Here is a 25,419-nt window from a genome sequence, read left to right as displayed (position 1 = left end):
TATCGCTAGACTAACAGCAGGCACACATTGAAGCTATAATGTCATTCTGGGCTCATTCTCATCCACAATGATAACCTTGACTGATTGGCCAGAATCTGTCAATTATTTTACAACACTCCACCAATAATATATGTCAAAGTCAGTTTTCTGTGGCTCTGGAAAGAGCCTTGTCAAGAATGAAAAAATGACTCATGTGTCATATTGTTGTGTATCTTGGCTTGAGTTGCATTATGGGAAGTGTAGTATCCACTTCTTTTTGGAACATGATCCATCCAAGGAATAAAAGTCATGACATTTTGGCTTCCACTGCATTGACTTTGAGTATTGTTTTCATAATCTGTCTCTTGAAAGACCCTCAACTTTATGAACGTGCAATATTAAATCACTGTGGTGTTAATACTCACTGATAGAACTGTTCATTTCAGCTATTACTAGCTATGGTTTCTAGCTTATCAAAAGTTAATTTAAACACAAGATACTTGTGCTCAAAAAGAGGATTCATTCTCAGTGAAGAACCTTGGAGCTCTAATCTGCCTCTATACATGCCAAAGAGCAGTGATTCCTAACACGTCTCTGGGGGTCATCAAAATAGTAAAAGTAAGGTTTATTCCTAGTTTTGCAAGGAAAAAACAAGATTTTTACCTTTTGCTTTTGGGTAATTGGCCATGGTGTAAGTGGAATAATGCACTGTGACTTGTGCGGTTATGAAAAATAACTCAGCACAGTAGTATGTGGAGGTTCTTTGTCTCCATAGTGTGGGTTATATTTTGATAACCACATGGCTCTTAATAGATTATCCTTTACCTGCTCTGAGTAAACAGCATGACTTTCTTCCAACTTTATGAACTATAAAAACCTCCAAAGGTATACAGTAAATACTTACTGGTATTCCTCTGTACAGTAAAAGCTGCTATTATTAAAGTCTATAGTTCCTGTATCTTCACAACAGTCATTAAACAAAGCAATATTAACAGGATCTCTGAAACTGTGTAGTTTGTAGAAAAGTTGAAGTCAAGTTGATGCTGTATTTATTTCTGTCAGGAGAAAATTGTGGTGTGTTTGTGCAACCAGATGAGGTGAGAGGGTATGAGAGGCCAAAGTAAGCACACAGGAACAGTAAAAAGAAAGCAGGGGGCCGAAGTTTACTGGGATCAAGTCTGGAGACCCTGAACAATGTGTCCTCAGTGAACTTTGTTATTATGACCCAATTATGGTTGGATGGAACCAATTTGAAACAATTACAAGACATACACTTATTCCCTTTTTTCCACAAAGTGATAATTCATATATTCATGTATATGGCTTTCACAAATCAGCAGTTGAGATCTCTGCTGTTCAGCATTTTGCATGAGACCCTGCTGTAGCTTCAATGACACATGTATTATAATAAGGTAAAAGTGTTTGTAGATTTTTTCCTTTTTTTGGCAGGTTGCTCTAAAGTCTAAGAGGGTCATATATTTATGAGGTACTGCTGAGAAAGCCAAAATAGCCAAGATAGATGTCCAAATATATTACTCCTCCATGACACAAAACAGAACTATCATCATTATTTAGAGCACACCTTCATGGCACACATGCACACATGATCACGAACAGGGACACCAAAAAACATGTAATACTCAGATGGTAAATCATGCTGTTTGGCCTTCTTAGTTTGGGTTATTTATGCTATTTATTATGCATGTCAGGTAAAGATGACATGCATCTTTCTCTGGCATGTGCAATAAACTACACTCACAGAAACCAATAAAAATGTGTATCTCCTGCTTCTGCTTCGGGACAAGTATTAGGTTATTAGGCTTTTGTACCTGTATAAAATTTTATATCTGAGAGGTTAAGTGATCCATCATGTATAATGGGAATGTGACACTAAATTTAAATTCAGCGTTTAGAGCTACACAACAAACTCAAGGCTAGACTCTGGAAGATATTACAAGTTATACACCAAACAGAAAAAGAGAGGAGGGCATCGGTGTAAGAGTAAATATACATGAACATACACTTGTTTTGAGATGCACACTTCTGTGTTTGAGTACCTGTGAATCTCCTCTTCCCACTGAGGTCAAACTCGGATGACGGGCCTTTGTTGAATGGTCTGGTGTCTGGCCTCGGAGTCACGATTTCTGTGGTGGTGGTGGTGATTGTTGTAGTGGTGGTTGTGGGTGGCCGGGTGGTCTGGACAATAAGCTCATCTGGAAAGAACATGTGTCAATGAGCTTTTGATTTAAATAGATTTATATCATTTACATCCTAACCCTATAACAAGCTTTTGTGTTCCATTAATCTTTTAATTAATTCCTTAATTGGCACCATGATCTGTGTAATAAGAGTGTCAGGCTAATTTAATCAACTGTGGGCAGATGTGTGAGCTCACTTTGAACTAATCCCTTTTTCCCTGAACTCCCAAAGCGGCATTCTTATGTAATGTTTTGCTACCCATACTTTCCATGTGTGGGGGGCTTTAAGAAAAATGGCTATTTTGCAAGCCTCCAAGGCTGATAAATGTGAAGGGACTCAGTGGGTGAAATTCAATTAGCTCTCTCCTTTTTCAGCGCCTTTTTTGTTCCTGTGCAGCCTCACTGGACCTTGGCATTACATAATGGTCCACACACATGCAACCAGCTTTGAGTCATGGCAGGGAAATGCTAAGAAAACACTGTAACACTCAATGTGTCTTTTCTAGCAAAACTCAAAGAAGAAAGAAAACATCAAACACCGCTCACATGCAACAAATTCCCTGAGAGCTCCAAACACCTGTAGTGAAATTACATAGTGCAAAGGCTCACACCAACCAAACGCAGTTTTCCATTCAGCTAGTGTTCGGCTGAAGCTGGGATTCTTCTATTATATTACAAAGCAACGATAAGAACAAAAAATACAGGGCATTAAATCATAAGCCAGGGCATTCTCTTCAGCTTAGTAATGCAGTTCACATGCACTATGGGTCCAGTTTTTGGAATAAAAGTGATTGAAAACAGCCCATAATGGGAAATAGCCAAAAAGACAGCAATGAACCAAAACCAAGACAAACAAACTTAGAAAAAAGAGAAACAAAGTGAAGACCACAGGCAAGGCAATGAGGAAGAGACAGGAAGATCTAGCAAACAGATCCACAGACAGATAAACAATTAACAAACAGTGGACAACACAGTCAACAAACAAGGAGAATATAGTGCAGTGGAGTCCATCCCAGCCCTGTGGCGGTAGGTCGGTCCGAAGCCAAACTCAGCCAATACCTTTCTTAAGAGCTAAAGCATCAGGCACCATGGTCACTGTAACCATGTGGTCCATTTCCATTCCTGAGGATTCCTCTGTCAGAGAAGTAGAACAAGCTGTAGCATCAATCTCACACATTTCTGAGCTGACATACACACATAGACATGAACACGCACGCATCTGTATGGACAAACCTACTTGAAAACATACTGTTGGTACAAGCACTTATACATATTGCAGTAACCCTGAACAGATATCAGGCAGTTCTGTGCTTACATAGTCCGATTTGTTTTTGTGTGTTGGGTACCTTAATAAATCAAATATCAGTTCAATTACATTGGAAATCTACAAATATGATCTTATTTTCAAATTCCCCTGTGCTGCAACAACTATAGTACCCATGCTTCATGTGCTCATGCTTTGTCATTATGTGATAACGCTAATGGTAGTATGCAGCTGACAGCTCGTAGTGCACTTAAACCAGCAGTACCCTGACCACAGCCAGGCCCCAGATGTGGAAACTCACATGTGGTTCCTGTGGTCTCACAAAGACACACACATCTACACACACACACTGACCAGATCATACAGTTAAGACACACACAGTTATAGAGTTATAGGACTCTGTGGGTACAGGCAGGAAACACTCTTGGCCTTGGCGGATATGACAAACAATACAACTGAGAGATTTAGGGCAGTCATACGTATTTATGTTCACTATTCTGGCTCTAAAATGTTTTATTGAACTTGACTTCAATTCTGTGGAAAAGCTATTTACTAAGCAGTACTGCAAGTTGGGGTGCTGCAGTGCACTGTTTCATTCCTGTAACAAAAATCTGTTCTCAGATCAAGCTTTCAAAGTGCTGTCTGCAGTGTTTTATGATGAATGAATCTTTCTCATAGACTCACCTTCTGGATAACAGTCCAATATTCCTTCTGGGTCCAGCACTGGATACCCGTATTCATCTGTTTTGGAGAAGGTTCCAGGTGGACAGGTTGGGAAGGGCACTGCAGTGGTGGACTCCTCTATGAACCATTCAGTCGTAGTGGGTTCAGGTGTGGTGGTTGGAGCCATGGTGGTGGTGGTGGTGGTGGTCCTGAGGTGAGGAAGGTCCAAGCCAAGTACAGGTTTCCCTCCAACCATGAGGACTTTGTCTTTGGGGTTGACCACAGGCTGGCTATCTCGGCCGTGGCCAAACAGAGCCATACCTTCCTGATTAACCAGGGGACTGCCCATGAGGTCTGGTGGTCAGTGGAGCAGTAGAGCATGGAGGAGGGGAAACAGAACATTCACAACTTTGTTTTGAACAGTAAGCTAATAGTGAGAATGATTAAAGTATTTTTTCATATACATGATCAAGCTGTATACTGTGTTTTTGAATGTCATTTAGTATTGACAGAAGCATATCACCAAAAATCGTGCGTCCATCCTCTCCAAGCACCACTCTCTTGGGTTTGCCATTGGAGTCCTGCAGAACTTGTCCATCCTGGTTCATAAGAACCCCCTGCTCTAAATCTACCACCTGAAGAGACCCAAAATGTTGGAGTATTTCCTTAAATCGATAGATCAATAGATTACAGAATGACTGCCCCCGAATAGTCACAAATAAGAGTCTTGTTGACCAAGTTTTCATTTCATTGGTTATTTACAGAAAAGTTGTGTGATGTTACCACTTTTGCTGTTAGCATTGTCATTAACAGGTGACTCAACTTGTGTCTAGCCCAAAAAATATAGATCTAAATACTTAAACTAATGTCATAAACATGCAACGAATCGAAACTAATGGCTTTTCCTAATGATAACTGGTCGACCATAAAAATCTTAGTTGGGGGCAGCCCTACAATACAGCACAATCTACAGTATTTCATGATACAATATGCCAGTAACAAAAGAAAGTATTTAAAGACCTTATCTACCTCAAGGTACTACTATATATTACACATGGTTTCGTTCAAAGACTATACTATAATATACTTCACATTGTAATACTATATTTCAATTATGGTCACTTATCACTTCATTAAACATAATTACCCATTTGGTTCCATCAGGTCCAGTGATAAACCTTTGACCAACGGCTTTGCTGGTTCCACGAGAGAGAGGGGACTCTTTATCATTTGTTGCTGTCAAGTTTGGTCGTCCATTTTTACCTAACAATTACACGATTTAAGCAAAGTTGTTTTGTTACTGAATGTTTTACTGATTAGTCTCATATCTAGACATTATCTATGAATTAACATTTTGCTTAAGCATATCATTGCACCTTTTGAGTAATAGAGTAACCAGCTTTGGCAGCAACTTTAAATTGCATGTGCTTTAGCAATGGACATTACCATTTCCACTGGCAGGCTTGAGTTGCCCTCCATTGGTTGGTTTCCCTCTTACGATGGGATAACGAGGCCTACTCCCCTGGCCTCTAATGCTGTCTCTAGATGAGGATGAAGACGCTGATGACGCTGATGTGGACTGTGAGTTGCCTCCAGACAATCCCCCTGTCTTTGTAAAGGTAGCAGCACCGCCATCACGATCTGAGGTCAAAACTGGCACATTTGAAGAAGAAGAGGAATCAGTTGATGATGAGGAAGAATCAGATGTTGAAGAACCCAGCCTTGAGTTCTGTACTGGCTGCAGTCTGATGGGGAGCCTAGATCCACCAAACTGCCTGTTAGCCAGCAAAGGGGAGCGTACCCTCCCATTCATGCCTACACCAGGACGACGATGAGTTGGAATGACTCCGGACGGTGAGCCAGGTCTTGTCCGAGAAGAAGTATCCACACTCGGATTGTGTTCTATGTTTCTGTGAGGGTCAGCTGAAGTTAAAGCAGGATTCTTTTGGCCAGCTGTGGAGGGTGTGACTTCACCTTTTTTTTCACTGATTTCTGTACTCCTCTCATCGAGATAATCCTCATTATGATCGCTATTGTCTTTAGTGGTTCCTCTATGGCTGGGCTCACTTGAGTGTCTGTGTCCACTTGAAGAATGATGGGAACCAGCGTTTGAAGAAGTGGCTGATGAAGAGGAAGATGATGAAGAGGATGAGGTAGTTGGGTTTCTTGGATAACTAGATGCTGTATTTTGATTAGTCAAAGAAGGCTTAACTGAACCCACCCCTACCCCATTCTTTAGTGAGTTCTGAGTGGAGGGATTCCTCAGGTCTTCACTAGTCTCCTGTATCCTGGACACTCCTGCAGCACCTGTGGCCCCTGAAACCCTTGTGGGTGTCCCTCTCAAGACAGGTGTGCCAGCCCCCATAGAGGATGAAGTCCTGGTCAATGGGCTTCTAACATCCTGCCTGGAAGATGACGTCCTTGTCCCTGAACCAAACCTGCCTGGGTAACGACTCGCTAGCCAAGGGAATCTTTCAGCAAATGAGGGACTAATTCTGGTACGAGGAACCACAGGTTTCTCATTAATGTCCTCCTCCTGTCCCTCTTCTGTGGGTTGTGGTTTAGAGCTTGAAGTCGGCTCTTCAACTCTAGATACTTCTTTATCTGTGTTTTTGTAATTATTGTCATAATTTCCTTCTCTGATTGTTGTGTCTCGCTCGGGTGATGCGTGTGAACTCTGTGACGTTGCAGAACTAGTCTGTGAAATGGATGGATTGGTGCCTGAGTTCTGTGAAGTTGAAGAGACTTGAGACCCAGAATCGGATGTGGACTGCAATTTGTCAAAATTATATGGATCTGATGTTGCCTGACTATGGGTTCCACCTCGTGAAGGGGACCTGGATGTTGCTGAATTAAAAGTATGTGGTGTTTTGTGGTTTTGAGTCCTGTCTGGTAAAGCAGACTGTGATGTCGCTGAATTACGTGTGTTTGATGATCCTTGGTTTGGAGTTCTACTTGGTAAGTTAGACTGTGAGGTGACAGCAGGTTTGTAACCATTAAGAATTCGAGTTGAATTCCCTCTAAACATAATTCCTGGATGTCTTCGACTGTAACCATATCTAGAACCAAACCCATTGGTGCGTCCTGCTGAAGCCGAACCTCTGCCTACCGATGTAGCCTCTGTCTGCTGTGAATTGGTCTCTTTCACAATTGTAGTGGAGGGTTTTGTATGTGTTATGCTGGGCTTGTCGTAGGTGTTTTTGCTGTCTGGGTATGCAGGAGCAACAGAATCCTTTCTACTGGCTGCTGACTCTTGAATATGTGAGGAGGATAATGAGGTTGTAGAAGGCGAGGATGATGAGGATGACAAGGAAGTAGAGGGAAAAGAAGATGAGGAGGAATCAGACGAAGAGGAGGTGGCAGAAGATGAGGAGGATGAAGTAGATGATGAAGATGAAGAGGTGGATGAAGAGGACGAGGCACTCTTAGATCCTGGTTTTTGATGGACCCTAATCTTAATAGGCCTTCTGGGTGGTGGATTGGGACGAGTTGTTGGTTTAGTTGGGGAGGGTGTCAGAACTTTGAGGCTTGGTGTCTCAGTAGTCAGGGGCTCTTCATCATACCCCACTTCATCCTCAAATTCAGGGGAAACATTGTTGTCTGGTTCTTTTGTCTCCAGTACAACCTCCATGGTTGTTGTTTCTTCCACTGGAGGTGGTGTTGTCGGTATTTTCTCTTCTTCATCTTCCTCATCTTCTCTATCTTGAGCTCTTCCTCTGGATGACCCTCTGTTCACTGTGTTCCTGACTGAGCCCCTTACAGAGGAGAAGATGCTGTGATAGGAGCGTGTCTGGGAAAGTGGGCGTACACGCTTGTTGACAGGTACAGCAGGGCGTGGCTGACGGGGTGTGGGTGGTTCTTCTGGCATCTCTGTTGACTGGAGATCAGATTCATCATGGTCGGTATCCTGTTTGGAAGGAGAATGGCTAGTCCTGCGGCTGTCTTTGGTTTTTGAGAGCGATGAGGCAGCGCTGCTGGCTGGCAGTAGACAAAAATTGCATGAATTCAGGATTAATCAAATTTTTAAGCAGACATGCACACACATACTGTATACAGTCAAATTTGCTTACATCCTGGCATGACAACACTGAAGACTTTGCTCTGTGGTCCCTGTCCCCTCCTGTTGGTGGCTCTAATCTTGAAGATGTACCGTTCTCCCGGTGAGAGGCCATCTATGGTGGCTGTGGTGGTGCTGCCCCGGTGCGTCACGCTTTTCATTCCAAATGGCTTCATAGCAGGAGCGTAAGATAGAATGTACTCTGTGTGGAAGTACAGCAAGAATAACTGTTGTGAAGAGGGGTTGTAAACTTTTTTTTGCCCCTTTTCATCATATAGCAATGGGCATGGAACATTTTAAGAGTTAAGACGTATGTCCCTTTGCAATATTCAACATTTGCAAGGATTCATTGAACTGTCATGTTTGTTTTCCACTTGAAAAGTGAAAACTGCTTGGCCTAGCTTGCTAACATGAGCACTGATTGCCATTAGACTGTTTGTTTGTTTTGTGGTTTTAACACATACTGACACCCTCTCATTATACATTTCCCAGGCGTATTTCTAGTGTCTGTCCAAACAGACTTTCTGCGCCATTGTGTAAGAAAAAATAAAAAGAACTTAAAGTACTTCTAATTCTGATTTCTTCGCAAAAATGAATTTACTTTCAGCTTGGCTTTAATCCTCCTGGCCTAACCTCTTATCCTCCCATTAGGTTCTTCAGGTGGATCCCATGTTGCTATGACAGCAGTTCCTTTCCCTCGTAGTGGCTTGACCTCAAAGTTCTCTGGTGGCCCAGATGGTGCTAGGAAGTGAGGAGAACACAGTCAGCGGAAAGACAGCAGTGAAAGGAGGAGCAGCAGGACAAAAACCAGAAGCAGCACAGCAGGAACAGGGTGAGGAAATTGCTACTTAAAGCGTGTAAAAACAGTTAGGCCGTTTGTGCCAGGAGGCTTCAACTGAGGAAAGTACTGCTGCCATACATTGTCAGGAACCTGCCCTTGAGATCATGTATGGAACTGCAGATGGTAGTTTGAGCTGTGAGCCAGGCAGTAAATGCTGACATTCCAATGAACCGCAGCTCAGGAGCTGCTATGACATGGTATAAAAGCTGCAATCATGACAGAGCTGCAGCCAAAACTTGCATCAAATATCAAATGGGAGTAAGAGGCAGTGAATGTGATCAAGTGTGGTATGAGGAAATACGAGGAAAAGAGCGAACAGACTGAAATCTTTTCCTGCAAGAATAAATTATCATTTCATATTCTCAGGAAAATGCAGAGCTTTGGCTCCCTATAGCTATTCCTCAGAAAAAAGAATCACTATTCATCACGAATATCAGTCATATCATTTTCCGACTCATATCCTATGAGCAATTCTCAGCAGACAGTGCCTCTACATACCTGATTCAGGAGTCCTCTGAAAGACGGAGACGCTCCACTTCCCATGGTTTTCTCCTTGAGAGATTCTGACAGAGAACTCATACATGCTGTCAGCGGACAGGGTGTCTATCATCAGTCTCCTCTGGGTGCTGTCCTTGTACTCCCAGCGTGCTGACTCACCCTTTTCTCTGTACCTAATTGTGTAGGATCTAAGTTGAGAGGAAATTGGCATGTTTTATTCCACTGGAGAGGGTTAGCATTCTCTCTTACTCAGTCTCTCTTTGTCTTTAATTCACTTCCTTTCCCTTTATATCACTTGAACAGATGCACACACTTTAACAGATCCCACCTGGATACCCCGGGGCTGACTTTTCCCATCTCAACAGCAGGGTCAACCCAAGAGATGAGGACTGACTGAGGAGACATGACCCTGACACTGATGTCCTGGGCTTCGTACTCTGGTGGCTCTGGACAACACACACAGACACACGCAAAGACATGGAGACAAAAATGTCTGTAGCTCCAAACCAATATTAGTAACCTCTAAGATCTGGCTGACCCGACAACCAACATTTCACGAAGTTTACAACTTACATGGTTATTGATGAGCTATTTTGAGGTATTTACAATGCAAAAAAAAAGACAGATAAATGTGTAGAGGAATGCAGTGATTCTCTATGAACTTGCAGGTACCTGGTGTGGTTGTTTTGGTTGCAACTGGTCTGTTGGCAGATACGCTCTGGCCCTGGGTTTTCTGTGCCTGCAGTGACACCACATGAACGGACTCAGATGCTATGAATAGAAAGGGATACCAGGCACGGCCAGGGTTTACACTATGGACACTAAAAATCACAGAATAGGATGTAGTTTGGAGGCTGCCAGTCTTTTCAGCATCATTTTTATGAGAGCTTTGGCCCTTTAATCTGATGGTTAAGAGTGTGCAATGTGGGTCCTCTTACTTAGTTTGTGTGTGTTTCGGTTTCGCTGGTCAGATTGAGGCTTGGTGTGGTGTTGGCGTCTCCTTTCCAGTGGTGGTGCTCCAGCCAAAGCTCTCTCAGGCTGCCTGGGACCTGAGGAGGACTGAGGGGCCCTCCTATGTGTCCTGGTGTTAGACAAGCCCAATGGATTAGCTGTTCTGTCCACCCTGGTGGCTCGCTGTACAGAGGGCTGATTTCTGGCTGCAGTTTGTGGAGACCTGGCTGGACCTGTTGGTGGATGATAACAGAGGGGAAAAGTCAGAGTGCAATGGAGTTCATCTTACCTTTATGACCCCGTAATTCATTCACAATCCGTGCTGTGTGCTGGATTTGCTTTGGGGCCTTGTTGAAACTAACTGCCATTGAAAATCATTGAACATAATTGCTCCATTCCAGAGACATCCTCTCAGCATTAAACACAAAAGTAGATGCCACTTTCATCTATCAGCGACAGTAGACGAGTAAACATGCCCAGCTGTCACAAAAGGGATATGTTGTGGACATGCACCATATCCCCTGTCATCAGCTCCAACTTCTGGTGTCCTGTTTCCTGCTTTAATCCCCACCTCAGCAGTGACTCCATCTTGGACAATGACTCAGACATTCACTCAGACAGCCAGACAATCCCCCTCATCTGGTCACAGTGCTGAGCGATAACATTGGCATTATCACAAAAAAAAATCCTCTGTCCCTCATACTCATTCGTCTCCTTTCTCGCCTCTCTTCCCTCTATCCCTCATTTATCCGTTTCTCCTAATCACAGTCAGATGAGAAGGATCTGCCCTGTTTCCCATTAGGATAGCTACATGCACAGCTGGGTGAATACTGACAAGTCAGCTGATGTAACAAAGTAGGATTTGACAAAATTCAAAGAGGCTGTATTGACAAAAAACACTGCAATGTAGGGTTTCCCTGTCCAACAAAAAGGTAGGGCAGGCCAACTGACAACAGTCTTCTAAGAAAGGCCACCACACCCAAAAAGTTTCCTCTGGTATGGCTTAAAAGGGAGAGTTTTTGTGAAAAAGGGGTTTCCACCATGACACTGTATGTGTGGTGGATAACGAAGATTAGGCATAGAGGATATGAAGAGCAGTATAATTGCACACCAGAAAAGCTCCCAGGAAGAGGCAGGAAGTTCATGTCAGTAAGACACGGAGATTTGGAGCTCTCCATTCAGGTCTTAAGTCTCTCGCTTTCTGTCTCCATCCTTCCCTCTATGCTGCCAGCACAGCTGAGTGGATTTCTCCCCTTTGGATCTGGACAATTGGCTGTTCAGCAATGCAGCAACTGTTGTTGCTTTTCCTCTCAGCTTTTTAAATCTTCCTCTCCAAGATTCTCCTGCATCTGTGCAAGTTCCTTGGATAATCTGTTCTGTATGTCTTGTCTGTCTGGAAACATGACAGCAAACCGTCCGTAACTTTTGCATGTCTGTTATAGATGTAATTAGTAGCAATTGTATTTTAAAATTTTCCATCAAAATAACTTCAACTGACTGTTGCTTGTTTTATTTAATTTCCAAAAAATCATATATTTACTGTCAACACTTGCTTTAGTTGTTTGCTTGTTAGTAGACAAGCCCACTGTATGAAGTCAGACATATGATCACAAAGTTTTGCATGCGTGCTTGCTTCTGAAACACGGTCTCTTAAAATTCAGATCTGACTGTCATTAATTTCCACTATTTTAAAATGCCCTGAAAATATATTTGCAGAAACTTTCAATCACTGAGCTGTAAAAATATTTGAAAACAAAGGTTTAAATTGAAAGGTTTGATTTTTTCTTTCCCCAACCACATTTTACGATTACCACCCTACTCTGCCTCTGATTGGCTTGTGTTCATAGCTTGGTTGGGCTTAGGGTTATATGATTGGTTAGATGGTTAGCTTAGAAAAAATGTCAGGGCCAGAGCCAATCAGGGGCGAGCAGTACCTTGCGGAATACAGGTGAGAGAATTGAATTACTACCCAGCAATAACATATATATGAAACAATATGTTATGATTTGTTCGTACTTTATACATACTTCAGCCATTTTTGACTGCTATTGCGATATCATTGTCAAGAATAAAACTAACGTGGGCCAATACACTGTCTCATATCCACTGTACCTGTGTTATTGTCTCTCCTCGTGCTAGATTTTAAAAATCACATTTGTTTTTAATCAGCCGACTTCTTCTTTTCCTCATTTTCCTCTTCCTTTTTTTTTCTCTCTGGAAAACTTTCACAGTGCATAGTTTGGCCCAAGTCACCATGCCACGGACCACAAAACCATTGACTCCACTATGCTCCCACTGCCAGATCCTTTCTGTCTTTTCCTGGAAGTTCGATGGTCCAAGGTGCTAAGAGTCTGGCATCCAGACAGACAAACATGCCACCATTACAGGGCAGACCTGGGGTGCCAAAACTTTTTCCCTTGGAGGGCAAAAACTGAAACTTCATGGTTGGCCATGAGCCAAAAGCAAACACCTTTTGCATTGTATTGTTAAGATGCAAAATGCTAATAGGATCCAAAATTTCTTATATTGACTGACTTCCTGCCCAAAGAGTCACTCTACTCAACATGCACTGATTATGAAAACTAAGTAATAATAAGGGACCCTTCATCCTTAAAGAGCATTTCTACTCCACAAAAATAAAACTGCATAAACAGCGATTTATATTAGAATTTTTAAAATTGAAATCGAACCTTATGGAGGGCCAAATTTGGCCCGTAGGCCCCACTTTGGACAGCCCTGATTGAGACCCACCTCAGTGTTTGCAGGCTGATGATGAAGAATGTTGTGTGTTTGCTCCCTCTTCAAAAACCAGCTGAGGAAAGTAAGGCTTTTTTCCACCTTCAGAAGCAAATCTAAACTTTGCAAACATAAACTGCTAAAGTCCTGGCTTCACTGTGGAGTACATTGCTCAGTTTAGCCACAGTTTAATTTATGCAAACAATACTCAATGGTAGAGCTTTGCTAAAGACAGAAAATCTCATTTTAGCCTCAACTGACAGAGTTAGCCAACTGACAAATCCATATGGTAAAGAAACAACCCCAGTCAAGATATGCAAATACAACACTAACTGTTGCTTGGCATTTTTGTTTATAGACAGTATGACTATAAGCAGCTGATTGTCATGTCAATTGTCATGATAATGTGTCTATTATAGCAGTTCTCCATGGTAGAGCTTCTGGAGGCAGATACTCATTTAATCCACAACTGGCAAAGTTAGCTAGCTAACTTGAACTCACAAATATGGCCCCAAAAAAAAGGTCTAAAACATACACTTTAATGCTGTTTTGATTGTACAGTATGAATAACTCGATTTGTTAAGTGAGCTAATAAGCTAACCTAAAAGATGTCAGCTAAGTTAAGTTTTAACAGGTGCTAATGTTTGCTACGCTACTGGCCATTAATGGCTGACAAAATTGTTGTGTGCCGTTGTCTATTATTTATCTATACAAACAATGGAGGCAGATATAATAAATCTGGCCCCAACAGTGAAAAATGCAAATATAGAACACAATGCCATTTATTCATTTGCTTTTGTCATCTGTCTTCCAATTAGCCTACCGGGCTAACAGCTAGTGTAATGACTTCGAATGTTAACCGGGACTGTTAAAATTGGTTTGTAGCTAACTATATAACTTTAGCTACTGTAATTCTAACACAAGCATTTTTATGGATGGTAGCAAGTGTGCTTCATAACATGCTACGTATGTCCTTTTGCCCCTCTCTTTTCACTGGTTTTCATTCTAGCGTTGTTTGCCAGAAACACAGTGGTTGTTTGGCTGGCTTCAATGAGGTTTCACTCAACAAATATGATTAGCTGTGTCTCCAGAGCAGCGCTGCCTCAAACAAATACAACTGAAACTCCAGAGCAGCATGGTGGTTCGGCGGTTAGCGCTGTTGCCTCACAGCAAGAAGGTCCTGGGTTCAATTGCTGGTCCTGATTCTTTCAGTATGGAATCTGAATGGATTTTCAATGCTCCATGTTCCCTCCCATAGCACAATGACACGCCAAGTGAAGTGGTTTGGAGAGGGCGCAGTATGAACACGAGTCTACCCGTGTCTATTTTTGTTAGCCCTGCGGTAGTCTAGTGTGTTTACATGACATATTCTTAAATGTCCAAATGCCTCATGACACTGCACAGAAATAAACACACAATGAAAATGTAATTTACTAAAGTCTAGCCTGGGGTTAATAAGCTTCTTTAGTGTGCTTGACTTCAATTAAGAAATGCACAAGAAGGCCATCTAGTTTCATTTCATTTCATTCAAATAATAGAGCTGTCAATAATTTCTTTTCATTATTAGTATTAGAAGTATTTGTTAATGATTTAATGATATTCAATGATTGTCACAAAATCATTAAAAATGCCAAAAAAGTGGCAAATCTTTAAATTTCTTTGTCCAGAAGTCAGAATTGTTGGCAGTTAATTTGCTTTATTGATGACTGACAGTTGTCTGCGCACTCAATATATCCAGAGGACACTTTAATCACCTACTCCCTGAAATTTCTTTTCATTTCACAGTCTGCTGAAAGCAGTGACAGGCAAGCATGTGACACTTAACGTGGTGTCCACCGCTAAAGGCAACAGAACTCTAAAATTGACGTTAAATTTGGATCACCTGCAAGAAAAACATATCTCGATAAAGATTTGGGAATCTATGAGTCAGAGACAGCTAAGTGTTTTTCCCCACTGATCCCCTAGGGACAGAACGAGTGACGGAATGAAGGAAAAGGAGATTGTCGCCCCAACACATAGCACTGTGAATCATCTTCACATTAGCCTTGGTGGTTCCTTTTACATCCATGATGACAGCAGATAATTTAACCGCTTTTAATGGACTTAATCAGATAGTTTTACATGTGCGGCTCTTAACTGAGACACACCGCTCCTGCGCGTAGTTGGTAAAGATGCCTTGAGATCAGGTTTACCTGATGATGAGTTGCTGACAGGTGCGCCGCCCAGCACAGCAAAGCCATCCAGGTTAACCCATTCATGGTCTAAAAAAGGGAAAGGGAACAAAAACACAGGATATCTGGTGAAATGATGTTGCCAGTGGAAACTAGTAAGCAAGCAGTAAATTTTGTGATTTTTAAAAGCAACTCAGATCTACCAAATCATTTCCACCTGACGAGGACAAGCTCAAGTGGAAATGTTATTTTTCTTTTTTGTGGGGCAGGTCATCGTTTACACGTGAATGATTTGTGTGTCTCCTTTTCCTTTACTCTCCATCGTGCTTCCTGTAGCTCCTAATACACTCCTCTCTTCATCTTTGTTGTTTTAGCAGTGTCTGGCCAGACACATTAATGATGTGCAGGCAAACAGCAAAGTGTTATTTATGACAACTGATGCCGCTCTCATGCTGCTGAGGGAACAACATATGATCTGCAAGAAATTTCTGGAAAGGCAACACTGAGACGCTGCTCGGTTGCCAGAGATTTATGGCAAGCTGCACCGGAGCTGAAGAGACCGCAAGGCCGCCGCCACACTGGGCGGCGGACACACGAACGCCGACAAAAGCATCTATAGGTGCATGTTTGAACATACTGGCATCCCATACAAGACAATGTATGACTTCAACACTTGGCACCGCCCTATCCTCCACCACAATCACCACCAAACACTCACATGTTGCACACACACACACACACACACACACACACAAAAGTGACCACAACACAGGGGACTGGGTTATAGGAGCTGGGCTGGGTTTGGATGTGGAAAAGAAGGGTTGGCTGCAGACTTTGAGCCGCTGATGAAGTATGGCTCTAAGAAGCCAAGGACAGAGGAAAATGGAATAATGACAAAAGCAGGCTAGACTGTGTCAACACTGCAAACTATATGTGTATAGAAACATAAAGACCTGTCTTATGTTTTACAAGGCGGGATTAGGAATTACCAGAGAAGCTGTTAAAACCTAAAAATAATCTAAAGCCTAAAATAACCTCACTCGAGTCTGCTGAGCTGGGATGATGATCACCAGTCATGCTCTTTCTCTCTTTCTGGCAAACTTGGATGACATACGACAGCCGATGATGAACTAATCCACTGATAAAAATCAATCATACACACACTCACATGTGTGTGCGTACACCTCAGCTCCTGGCGCCTAAGCTCTGTAGACAGCTTTGCTCATCCTCTCCTCATTCTTGGCCCTTGCTTTGAGAAAGTGCAGAACTCCGGGATCTGAGACCTCACTCCACAGTTTAAGCCAAACTTCTTTCTCTTGCTCTCTGTCTATTTATTTTCCTCTGACTTACTTATTTGTCCAGATCCCTCAGAAAGACACTCACTAGCTCCCACTCGATTCGTTCGCCTCACTCGATCTCGAACACCTCTCATGCTCGTCTTGCTCTCGCCCTCTCTTTTTAACTGTCTCTCTGCTTCTGCCTTACCTACATCCTCCAGTAGATGAGAGCGACTGTCCTTTCCCACTTTCGTGAAGCGGTGGGACCTCGTGGGTTTGCTGGAGCTGATGACGAAGCGGTCCACAGGTCTTCCATCCAGATGGATCGAAGGCTCCCAGCTCTCCCTCAGGCCCTTGTCCACAGATGTCTGTTTCCCATTGTGTGGCCGCAGGGGCTTCTCTGCTGCAAAACAAATGACGTCAGGATAAATTTCATCCATGTTAAGTTTATTTTAACAGTCTTTGTCCCTTATTGTAAAGGCCTGTCGCCCTGGCACATTGTGGCGGTGTATGTAGGTCTACTGTCAAGCTACGTATGCAGGCTTTTCTTCTTCAGAGCCACCAGTGCAACTTCCTCTGTATTTATTATACTTGGCATTTAAAGTAACTCTGATTCTGATGAAGCATAAACGTATGCATAAGACAGCCCTGAGAAACACCAACTAGTTTGGTGGTTAAATAAATAACTGAGGATTTGCTTGGATGCTAAAGGCTCAGGACAATAAGCAATCCTGAGTCTCCCTCTTGGCTAGATACACTCAAAACAAAACACAGAAAACAGTAACCACCACTCTGTTTTGAATAGCAACTGCCTCTTTGCTCCTCTTCTGGTTTGCATGCTAGATTAATGCAATTAAGGGGCTGACAGCACAATTATCCAACAGGCCAACTTTACACCCAGATAATGATGTAATGCATTGAGCATGACCTTAACGCAATATAAAATTGTGAATTCAGCCTGTATTAAAGAAAGAAATCTCTCATCTTTAAAAGACCCCAGAGGAGACTGCATAGATGAAAAATAGCAACCACTTGAGAGATTCAAAATAGCTGACTGGAGAGACTGGCATGGATGCTAAAACCTCAGCTGACTCCACATAAGTCTGATGCATTGGAAGAAAAGTGTTTAATCCTTGTTTACAACCCTGACACAATAAGCTATGCATGAATAGCTTGATCAATGTCTGTGCATTTAATTGTTTTTCTCCCTTCAAAGTCAAACAATCAGCCATTTTTATCAAATGGTTTTACAGTTAGCGACTTAAACTACTTAAAAACATGCGTGAACGTTAAATCTTAGTTGAATCAACAATGCCAAAAACAGTAACAGTGATTAAGTGACAGTGTATAACTACACCAGCATGAGTACGATTGGCTGTCACTAGACACGCAGCTGTGAATGAGCCAATGATACTGAAGCATGTATGAAACAGCAGATACCAATCAAAGTTCAGTCCAAAATTAACTCCGTTTTTGGTGTCCACCAACCTCTGAGGGAAGTATCTGTCTCTTAAAGCGGTGAAATGTTCCGCTACGCTTTCAGTTAGTGGCTAACTTGTGTGCTTTTTTGTGCTGGACTGTTGGCGTGCCGTGGGTTTATCAGCTCTTTTTTTGAGGAAAACAGATGCCTGCGGTGGCTGGAAACCAAAACAGTAGAGCTGCGGGCCCAAAAACCAAAACAATAAACTGAAAGATGCTAAAATGGTCCAAAAAGCTGAGGGGAACTGCAGAGTCTGGTGATAATTCTGCATGGTGGTCGTTCATCGCTGTCATATATAATTGTCAGTATTGTCTGTGCATCTCAGGAACAGCTGGTTCTTATGACTGCCTGTGCTCCCCAAAGGTTTACAGCAGCAGTTTCAGTTTAGCATCGTCACAAAATCACTTCATCACTTTGAATTCCTGTTGTCTGCAGGTGTGCGCCCAGCTGGACATGCACTCTCACTTTTCACATTTAGAAATAATTGCCACTCTGGTCTTGAGTGCTGCAGTTTACAGATGGTCACAGGTCTTCGGAGGCCTACAATGTTTTCTCTGCTTAACTTTTAGTACGTGCTGAAAGATTGTCTCATTGATGTTTCTGCGAATTCTAGATAGCACCGCACTGGTGGACGGACTCTCAGACGCAGACTCGCATCACATCGCGCAAGAAGGAGTGTGAGGGGGTCCTCATTATTTTCTCATTAATAGACTCAGGAGTCAGTCAGTCAACAGTCAGCTGTTCGTGGCGGACTCCTCTGACAGAAGTCTGGAGACACTTCAATCACTTCCACGCTGTTTCCAAGACCTTGTATTACGTAGGAAGGGATCTGCTCCTTTGTCCAGACATTATCCTCCGATTCCGCCTCTTAGGAAATTCACGATCCAAGGGCAAACCAGATATTCCTGATTAAATCAAGACTCCTACGAACACAACAGATGCATGATTGCCTTCCAAGAATAAACAGTTTGTGAAGCAGCTGAGTGATTGTAACATCACAATCTACGCAGGGAGGCTTTGTTTCAGGGCGTTGCCATGGGAAACCAGAGCAATAATATAACGTTTTCTACACTGTGTTTGTGAATGTGAAATGGAAAGACAGGCAGACAGAGCGGGATTGAGTCAGACAGTGGAAAGTATTAAGTATGTGAAGAATGAGGGCAGAGCCTGAGGGTCATTATGTCAGTGTCTTTTTTGATAAAAAGTCTGTGTGTGTGTGTGTGTGTGTGTGACAGAGAGAGTGATGGTGTGTGTAAGATGGATGCAGACTCACAGACACACGTGTACGTGCATGTGTAGTTCAGTGAGAGAAGCATATGCAGGTAAGCCCTGAGGTCAAAGGACTCCTGTAAAACTGTTCTAGAAAATACTTGCGCTCATGCAACTGCAATGTGCTCCACTTTTACAAGAGCACCTTCTCACCTCGCCCCAGAATCACAGACGCTGACCCCCCGCTCACTCCTATTGAGTTTGCCATTAACCCCCAATAACTGTCCTCTTCCACAAACTCCCATCAATAACCAGGATCACCAGTGAATGTGTGCGTGGAGGGAGGTGTGAGTGGAGGGGTCACCGAGGTAGAGGAGGCTCATAGACTGTTCCGCCTGTAAGACTGAAGCCAAATGCATCTGTAGCTGCTTTGATAATAGAATAATTTGCTGTCATGGCTACAACTAAGGCCTGCACACACTGACTGAGGTGTCTTTTCTCTCCAGTAACTGTAAGTGCTAGAGGCAAATTTCCACTTTCCTGTTATCGAGATCTTTTTTAATCATCGCAGCGCAGCAAGCATTCGACGGACATGAATGAAACCCCTGTGCTGTTTCTTTGCTGAGCCCTCTTTATGTTTTTTGTTAGCATTAGGGATATATGGGGATAACGTGCATTTTTTCCCTGGGGATCAACAAAGTTTGATCTTATTTGTCTATTTATTTTAACTTGCTTGTATAATTGTCGACGGAACAAACTTAAACTTCTGTCTGATTGGTCAGATTGAGCAGTAGTGCCAGATTTGGGATGTGAGTTTAAAGGGCTGGGTCGCCCAAATTACCAAATAAATAAATAATGACCATTTTTTGCTGGTCAGTCATGGGGAGGGTTTTGGTTTTATTCGTCCAAATATCCGCTTCTAAGATTTCTGATGCCATCCAAATAAAATTAAATGAAATACGATTTCATTGGTGCCCACAGCCTTGAAAACATTCTACAGCAAAGCATGTTTTCTGAAAACAATGTTAATCTGGACAATTCACAGAGCACTCTGTCAACAGTCTTCACTGAAAATACATTCTACCAAAGAAACAGTCCCATGAACACTGCTGATGTTCTGTGGATTATCACGAGTAACCAGGACACTGGTGATGGAAAGTTGTGTTTTTCTGTTTTAAGCCCCAGAAACAAAATTCCATTCACTGTAATCTTATTAAGGTGGAGGCAAAAATAGCCTTTTTATCAACCTTTGGAGAAATAGTTTGCCATTTTGGAAAGTGTGCTTCTTTGCCTTCTTGCCAAGAGCAAGATGAGAGGATTGACACCACAATCATGTCTGTACGCTACATATGAAGCTACAGTCATCAGCTGGTTATCTTATCTTAGCACAAAGAATGGGATAAAAGGGAAACAGCCTGGCTCACTAATTCATATTATATGTCCTTTTTTTATGTTTTTCATCATGTTTCCAGCTTTCATGCTAAGCTAAGCTAAGCATCTCCTGGGTGTTGTTTCATAATTGCGCCACAGATATTGGCAAAAAAAGGGAATGATATTTCTGAAAATGTCAAACTTTCCCTTTTTAGAGATCAGATTCTGGGTTTGCTCGTCGGACTTAAATCTATTAGACTTGGATACAGATTTGAGCTGCCTCTATGAACACAGACTCATCTAAGTGGGGGTTGGTGTCAAATCTTGCCAGGGGATACAAGCACCTTGTAGCACCTCTGTTAGTCTTTAAGTCCTCACCTCTGACCTTCAGTAAACTCCAGTAATCAATATTGTCATAAAGCCGACACACCAGACCGAGACCATAGATGGTTGTTGACCTCCAACTTCAGTGAGTCACGCCGGCACATCAATCACCAGGTTGTCAGACTAGATGCAGTCATTTTATTAATGGCGGTTAAGCTTCATTTAACCAGCTTAAGTGACTAAGAATGTATTTTTATTTAAAGTGACAACCAAGGGTGAGTAATTGGGAGGGTCACATACTTACATATATGATATTTATGACACATGACATCTTCACACAGAAGCTGGCCAGTACAATTAGAGTCTAAAAACATATGTTGCCTTTCAGAGTTGGTGGTCACAAGCTCACTTGTTGACTTCCCGAATATTTCAAATATTCCCTCACTGATGAGGATTGACATCTTACACTGTTAGTTTATGCCATATCTCCCTGCAACACACTTAGTATGCTGACATCTACTGAGCTGTGACAGGTGTGTTCATGGCCCAGGTGGTACTTGTTTAAACAACTGGAACTGCGGTTAGAGATGACATCATGCTGCAGAGTTTGACAGGCAGCCAAGCTGCAGGTGGGTGGGGGTGCTGTGTCAAGCTATGTCAGGTGATGTACCTAGTGTTGTGGAAAGTATTAGAATTATTGCAGCCACTAAATCTCTGTAACTGTCACAGACAGAAAAGTTAAGAAATTCCCGATTCTGAAAGCTTTCTGTGATATCTGTCAGGAGGTGCTGCTGCAGGATTCCAGCATGTTAAGTGGGGCAGAGAAATTAAATTCCACTGGCCTGCAAGGACATGATTCCCTCTTTCCCTTCACTTTCTGTCCCAATTACTCTCTACACTTTCCAGGAGTTGATGGACTGTGGCTGCATGGAAGACGTTGACATTATTTATTATCCAAATACACAACGTCTCAGTTCTCCCTATTTGCACTCACGCCTAGGTGTCCAGATATTCCCATGGGCCCAGTTTCAACCCCTGTTGTGATGATTTTTGGACTGCCAAACTGATGACATGTGAGTGGAGAAAGTTAATGAGTAACACCCTCCTCTCCCCTAACAACTACTGTCAGGATGCCCAAGGGGAAGGCACATGCCTCCAAAGTGCTCCAGTGGAGCTGCTCAGTGGCCCACAGCAGTGAATTGTGGCTGCATTAAGTAGCTCCCAGGTGTGAACGTGTATAGGTGAATGAATGTGGAGCGGGGTGTCGCAGAAAAAGCGCTGCTCTGAAAATGCTTCCTGAAAGACGGAAAGAAAATGACTCAGAGGAAAAGACCACAACAAATAGCAGCTGTCTACATGCAGAGAAAGCTATGACCTCATGCGCTAAGTGCTTACAGTTGAGAGGGAGGCATATAGAGACTTATAGATCAACTGACAATATAAGCGCACTGACTATGTTGCATTAAGGGGGGGGCTGGATGTAATGTGCCCTTTAAAATCAGTCAAAAGTTCACTTAGTGTCCTCCAAAACTCCTCTGGCTTTATGCCACTTTTGATATTTTGGATATTTTCACTGTCTGGAGAATGTGGGCTTCTTTCCATGAAAAACGATTTTACAAATGCTGCGGTCGCTGCGCCTGTCAAATATGCTACATCCATCTGATGTAGATTTTGTCAAATAAATTCAAAGACGAAAAATAAACTTTCTCGTGGATAAAAAAAAAGCATTTTGATTCACTTTTAATGGTTTTGCTAACAGGAGTATCTCACCCATCCCTAATAGCTGATGACTGATATAACATTCAAAGCATGCGGCAAAGCCACTCTGTCCAGAGGGAGTGTGACAGAAACCACTTCTGTTCTCCCATGAAACTTAATTTCAGGTCATTTATCTCCACCATCAGACAGATTAGTCCCCAGTTTGTCAGGAGAAAGCCCACCACTGTTTTCTCCTGATGCAGTCAGATATTTGTCCCCATCTTACTTGTTGATCACAGTTCCTGCAGGATGTGCCTACCTTATGAGGTAAGGACTTGTTCCATGACTGCTGCTAAGTGGCCGGCATCACATTTTCCCCCCATAAAGTTACAACGACAGTACTTTCACTGTAAGTCTGTATTTGATGTAATTGCTCACTTAAAGTCATTCTCTCACAAACGATGAAGCAAACTATACACTCGAAATCCGATATTTTAATGTGTTCTAGCTGCAATTAAGCTATTTCGTTTTCATGAAAAATGACATCTGCAACTGGGGATGTGGAAATGTGTCAGGCTCGCGCGCACGGGCATGGGTATGCACGCGCGCACACACATTCTAGTGTTTTTTTCTTCTTTGAAAAAACACAATATCAAGACTCTGAGTACAAATTATTGCATTTGCACGAAAGGTTACGAAAGTTACACGCTGCAACAAATGTCCCTCATCACTCAAAGTGGATCAAAGAGAAGAAAGCAACAGTGTCCCAGCAAATCACCAAACTGAACAACACATCCGTGCAAACGGTGCACCTGCTCAAGAGAAAGTGAACGAATCTCTATTTACCTGTCCATCCGCATCCTGGTGCGCAAAACGTTACGAACAGCGCCAAGAGCGTCCTGCTTGCGGCTAAAGCCATAGTGAGTGTGGCGCGCTACTGCTGCGGAGCGGCGCACCAGCTGGAGGCTGGGACACACCGGCCCTCCCCTCCTCACTTCCGATGGGGGCTGCTGCTTTTCACCGTGAACTTGCGGCTTCTTAGTGTCGGAATAAAACCAAAAACTTTCAAAAACAATAATAAATCAAATCCATAAACCTCTCCAGTCGATTTCTTGATCCAGAAAGAAGTGATCACACCCTCTGAAGGCGGTTTAAACAGGCATCTAATCTGTGAATCACAATGCTGTCTAAATGCATAAAGCTTTACAGGCTCTTCTCATTGTCATTTATTCAAATGCTATTTTTCTATCTCATTACAGCAGAGCTTTCTCTATGCTGCTCAGATCTTTGAACGTGCCCACACGGTGCAGCAGGGTGTCACTGATTTTTAGCATAGAATGATCAAATAAAATTGACAAAATATCTCCCCCTACAGGGAACGGCACTGATTTCATCCAAAACTGAAGGTCTGGTAGCAGGTGGAGGGAGAGAAAAGACTGCAGGGCGACTGATGAGGACCAGAAAAGCATGCTGTCCGTGTTCAAAGCCACATCAGCGCTTCCTGAATCTCCTAACTGTTGGAGAATGTGGGCAGTTTTTGTGCTCTTCTTAGCAAAAACACAGTAATGTGAAATCTACTGTAGTTATAGTTTCTTATCTAAAGCCTTTTTTATAAGCAGTTAAGCTCCACCTGTCCTCTTCTGTTCCAGTCTTCTTCTTGCAGAACTGGTCCTCTTTATGATTTCCACGACCCCATCACTTCACCAGGGGTGAGACAGTAATGTCGTGGGCCGAGACTCCAACAAATTATCTAATTTGTGAAGACAGAGTGCACATTACACCCATTTCCCAAAGAAGCCATTTAACCACTAGATGGCGCAACAAGCCACGCTTTTAAAGCCTGTGCGTAAAAGAGCAGCAGCAGCGAGTTTAAGCTTCATCTAAAATGTTGTTAAGATGACTTTTTAATATTATGTGCCCAACATAATCAATTTGTTTATTACTTGTTTGTTTTGATATGATTTTAGGCTCCAATCAGGCTAAAAAAAACACATATTGTGTAGATGATGAATATGAGGATCTGCTTCTGTTAATGATGGTACACAGATTTCATACTCATTATAGTTCTGTAAACTTTCAGCGTTAAATACTGCAGAAAACTGAAACTGAACATCCAAGAAACTTTGTTGCTTTTGGCTACAATCAGTGAGATTCTCATTCATACTGAAAGAATGGGACATTTAACTCAGATCCGTGAATGATTTATGTATGATGTTTAATTAATGATCTGTATGGGCTCTTCAAACAACATCAAGTGACAAAAGACGGCTTTGCTCACGTGTGTGAGGGTGGTTTTCCTCTGGACCAACAACTCCCTCTGTTGGCCAGGATCTTCATCTACACTGGAAAAAGATTTCAATCATCACTCGTTCATGAGTGAATTCATGAATGACAGTGAAGTGTCAGAGTCTGAGGAGGTCAGATGGGGAATTAGGAGGGGTTAATATAGTAACTAGGTTTTCGCCACACAGTAACTCCTCTGTAAATATCATTGGGAACAACTTAAGCTCTTCAGGCTGTTTTCCATATTTATTACTGAAAAATGGGGCCAGAATTGCCACAGAATCAATACATGTGTCAGTGATCATCTTGAGGGCCCCCTGGGGGGCGATAAAGTAATTACAGTTTGTCTTTTTTTATGTAGACCATGCGCTGAAAGCCTTTACTTCATAAACTCATTACTGGTGTTGATTGAGTCTGTG

At 42.5% G+C, this 25,419-nt stretch overlaps 1 protein-coding gene across 1 annotated transcript in view; it reads right to left on the bottom strand.

Moving 5' to 3' along the window:
- Positions 1 to 23,636, bottom strand: part of fndc1 (fibronectin type III domain containing 1) — a 35,982-nt gene extending 12,346 nt beyond the window's left edge. Inside the window, exons 1-16 of the mRNA XM_041958932.1 lie at positions 23,564 to 23,636; positions 16,844 to 17,038; positions 15,380 to 15,448; positions 10,439 to 10,684; positions 10,173 to 10,271; positions 9,829 to 9,946; positions 9,501 to 9,688; positions 8,795 to 8,902; positions 8,175 to 8,363; positions 5,703 to 8,082; positions 5,551 to 5,645; positions 5,252 to 5,367; positions 4,628 to 4,739; positions 4,126 to 4,458; positions 3,237 to 3,311; positions 2,037 to 2,192 (exon numbers count right to left, since the gene is read on the bottom strand). Of these exons, the coding sequence (XP_041814866.1) occupies positions 2,037 to 2,192; positions 3,237 to 3,311; positions 4,126 to 4,458; positions 4,628 to 4,739; positions 5,252 to 5,367; positions 5,551 to 5,645; positions 5,703 to 8,082; positions 8,175 to 8,363; positions 8,795 to 8,902; positions 9,501 to 9,688; positions 9,829 to 9,946; positions 10,173 to 10,271; positions 10,439 to 10,684; positions 15,380 to 15,448; positions 16,844 to 17,038; positions 23,564 to 23,636 (4,552 nt within the window). The remainder of the gene's footprint in view (positions 1 to 2,036; positions 2,193 to 3,236; positions 3,312 to 4,125; positions 4,459 to 4,627; positions 4,740 to 5,251; positions 5,368 to 5,550; positions 5,646 to 5,702; positions 8,083 to 8,174; positions 8,364 to 8,794; positions 8,903 to 9,500; positions 9,689 to 9,828; positions 9,947 to 10,172; positions 10,272 to 10,438; positions 10,685 to 15,379; positions 15,449 to 16,843; positions 17,039 to 23,563) is intronic.
- Positions 23,637 to 25,419: the final 1,783 nt, after the last annotated feature.

Source organism: Chelmon rostratus, chromosome 18, assembly GCF_017976325.1.
Source record: "Chelmon rostratus isolate fCheRos1 chromosome 18, fCheRos1.pri, whole genome shotgun sequence".
In the NCBI taxonomy this organism is placed as follows: Eukaryota; Metazoa; Chordata; class Actinopteri; order Chaetodontiformes; family Chaetodontidae; genus Chelmon; species Chelmon rostratus.
The sequence above is the reverse complement of the archived record's forward strand: the minus strand, read 5'-3'. Positions and strand labels throughout refer to the sequence as shown.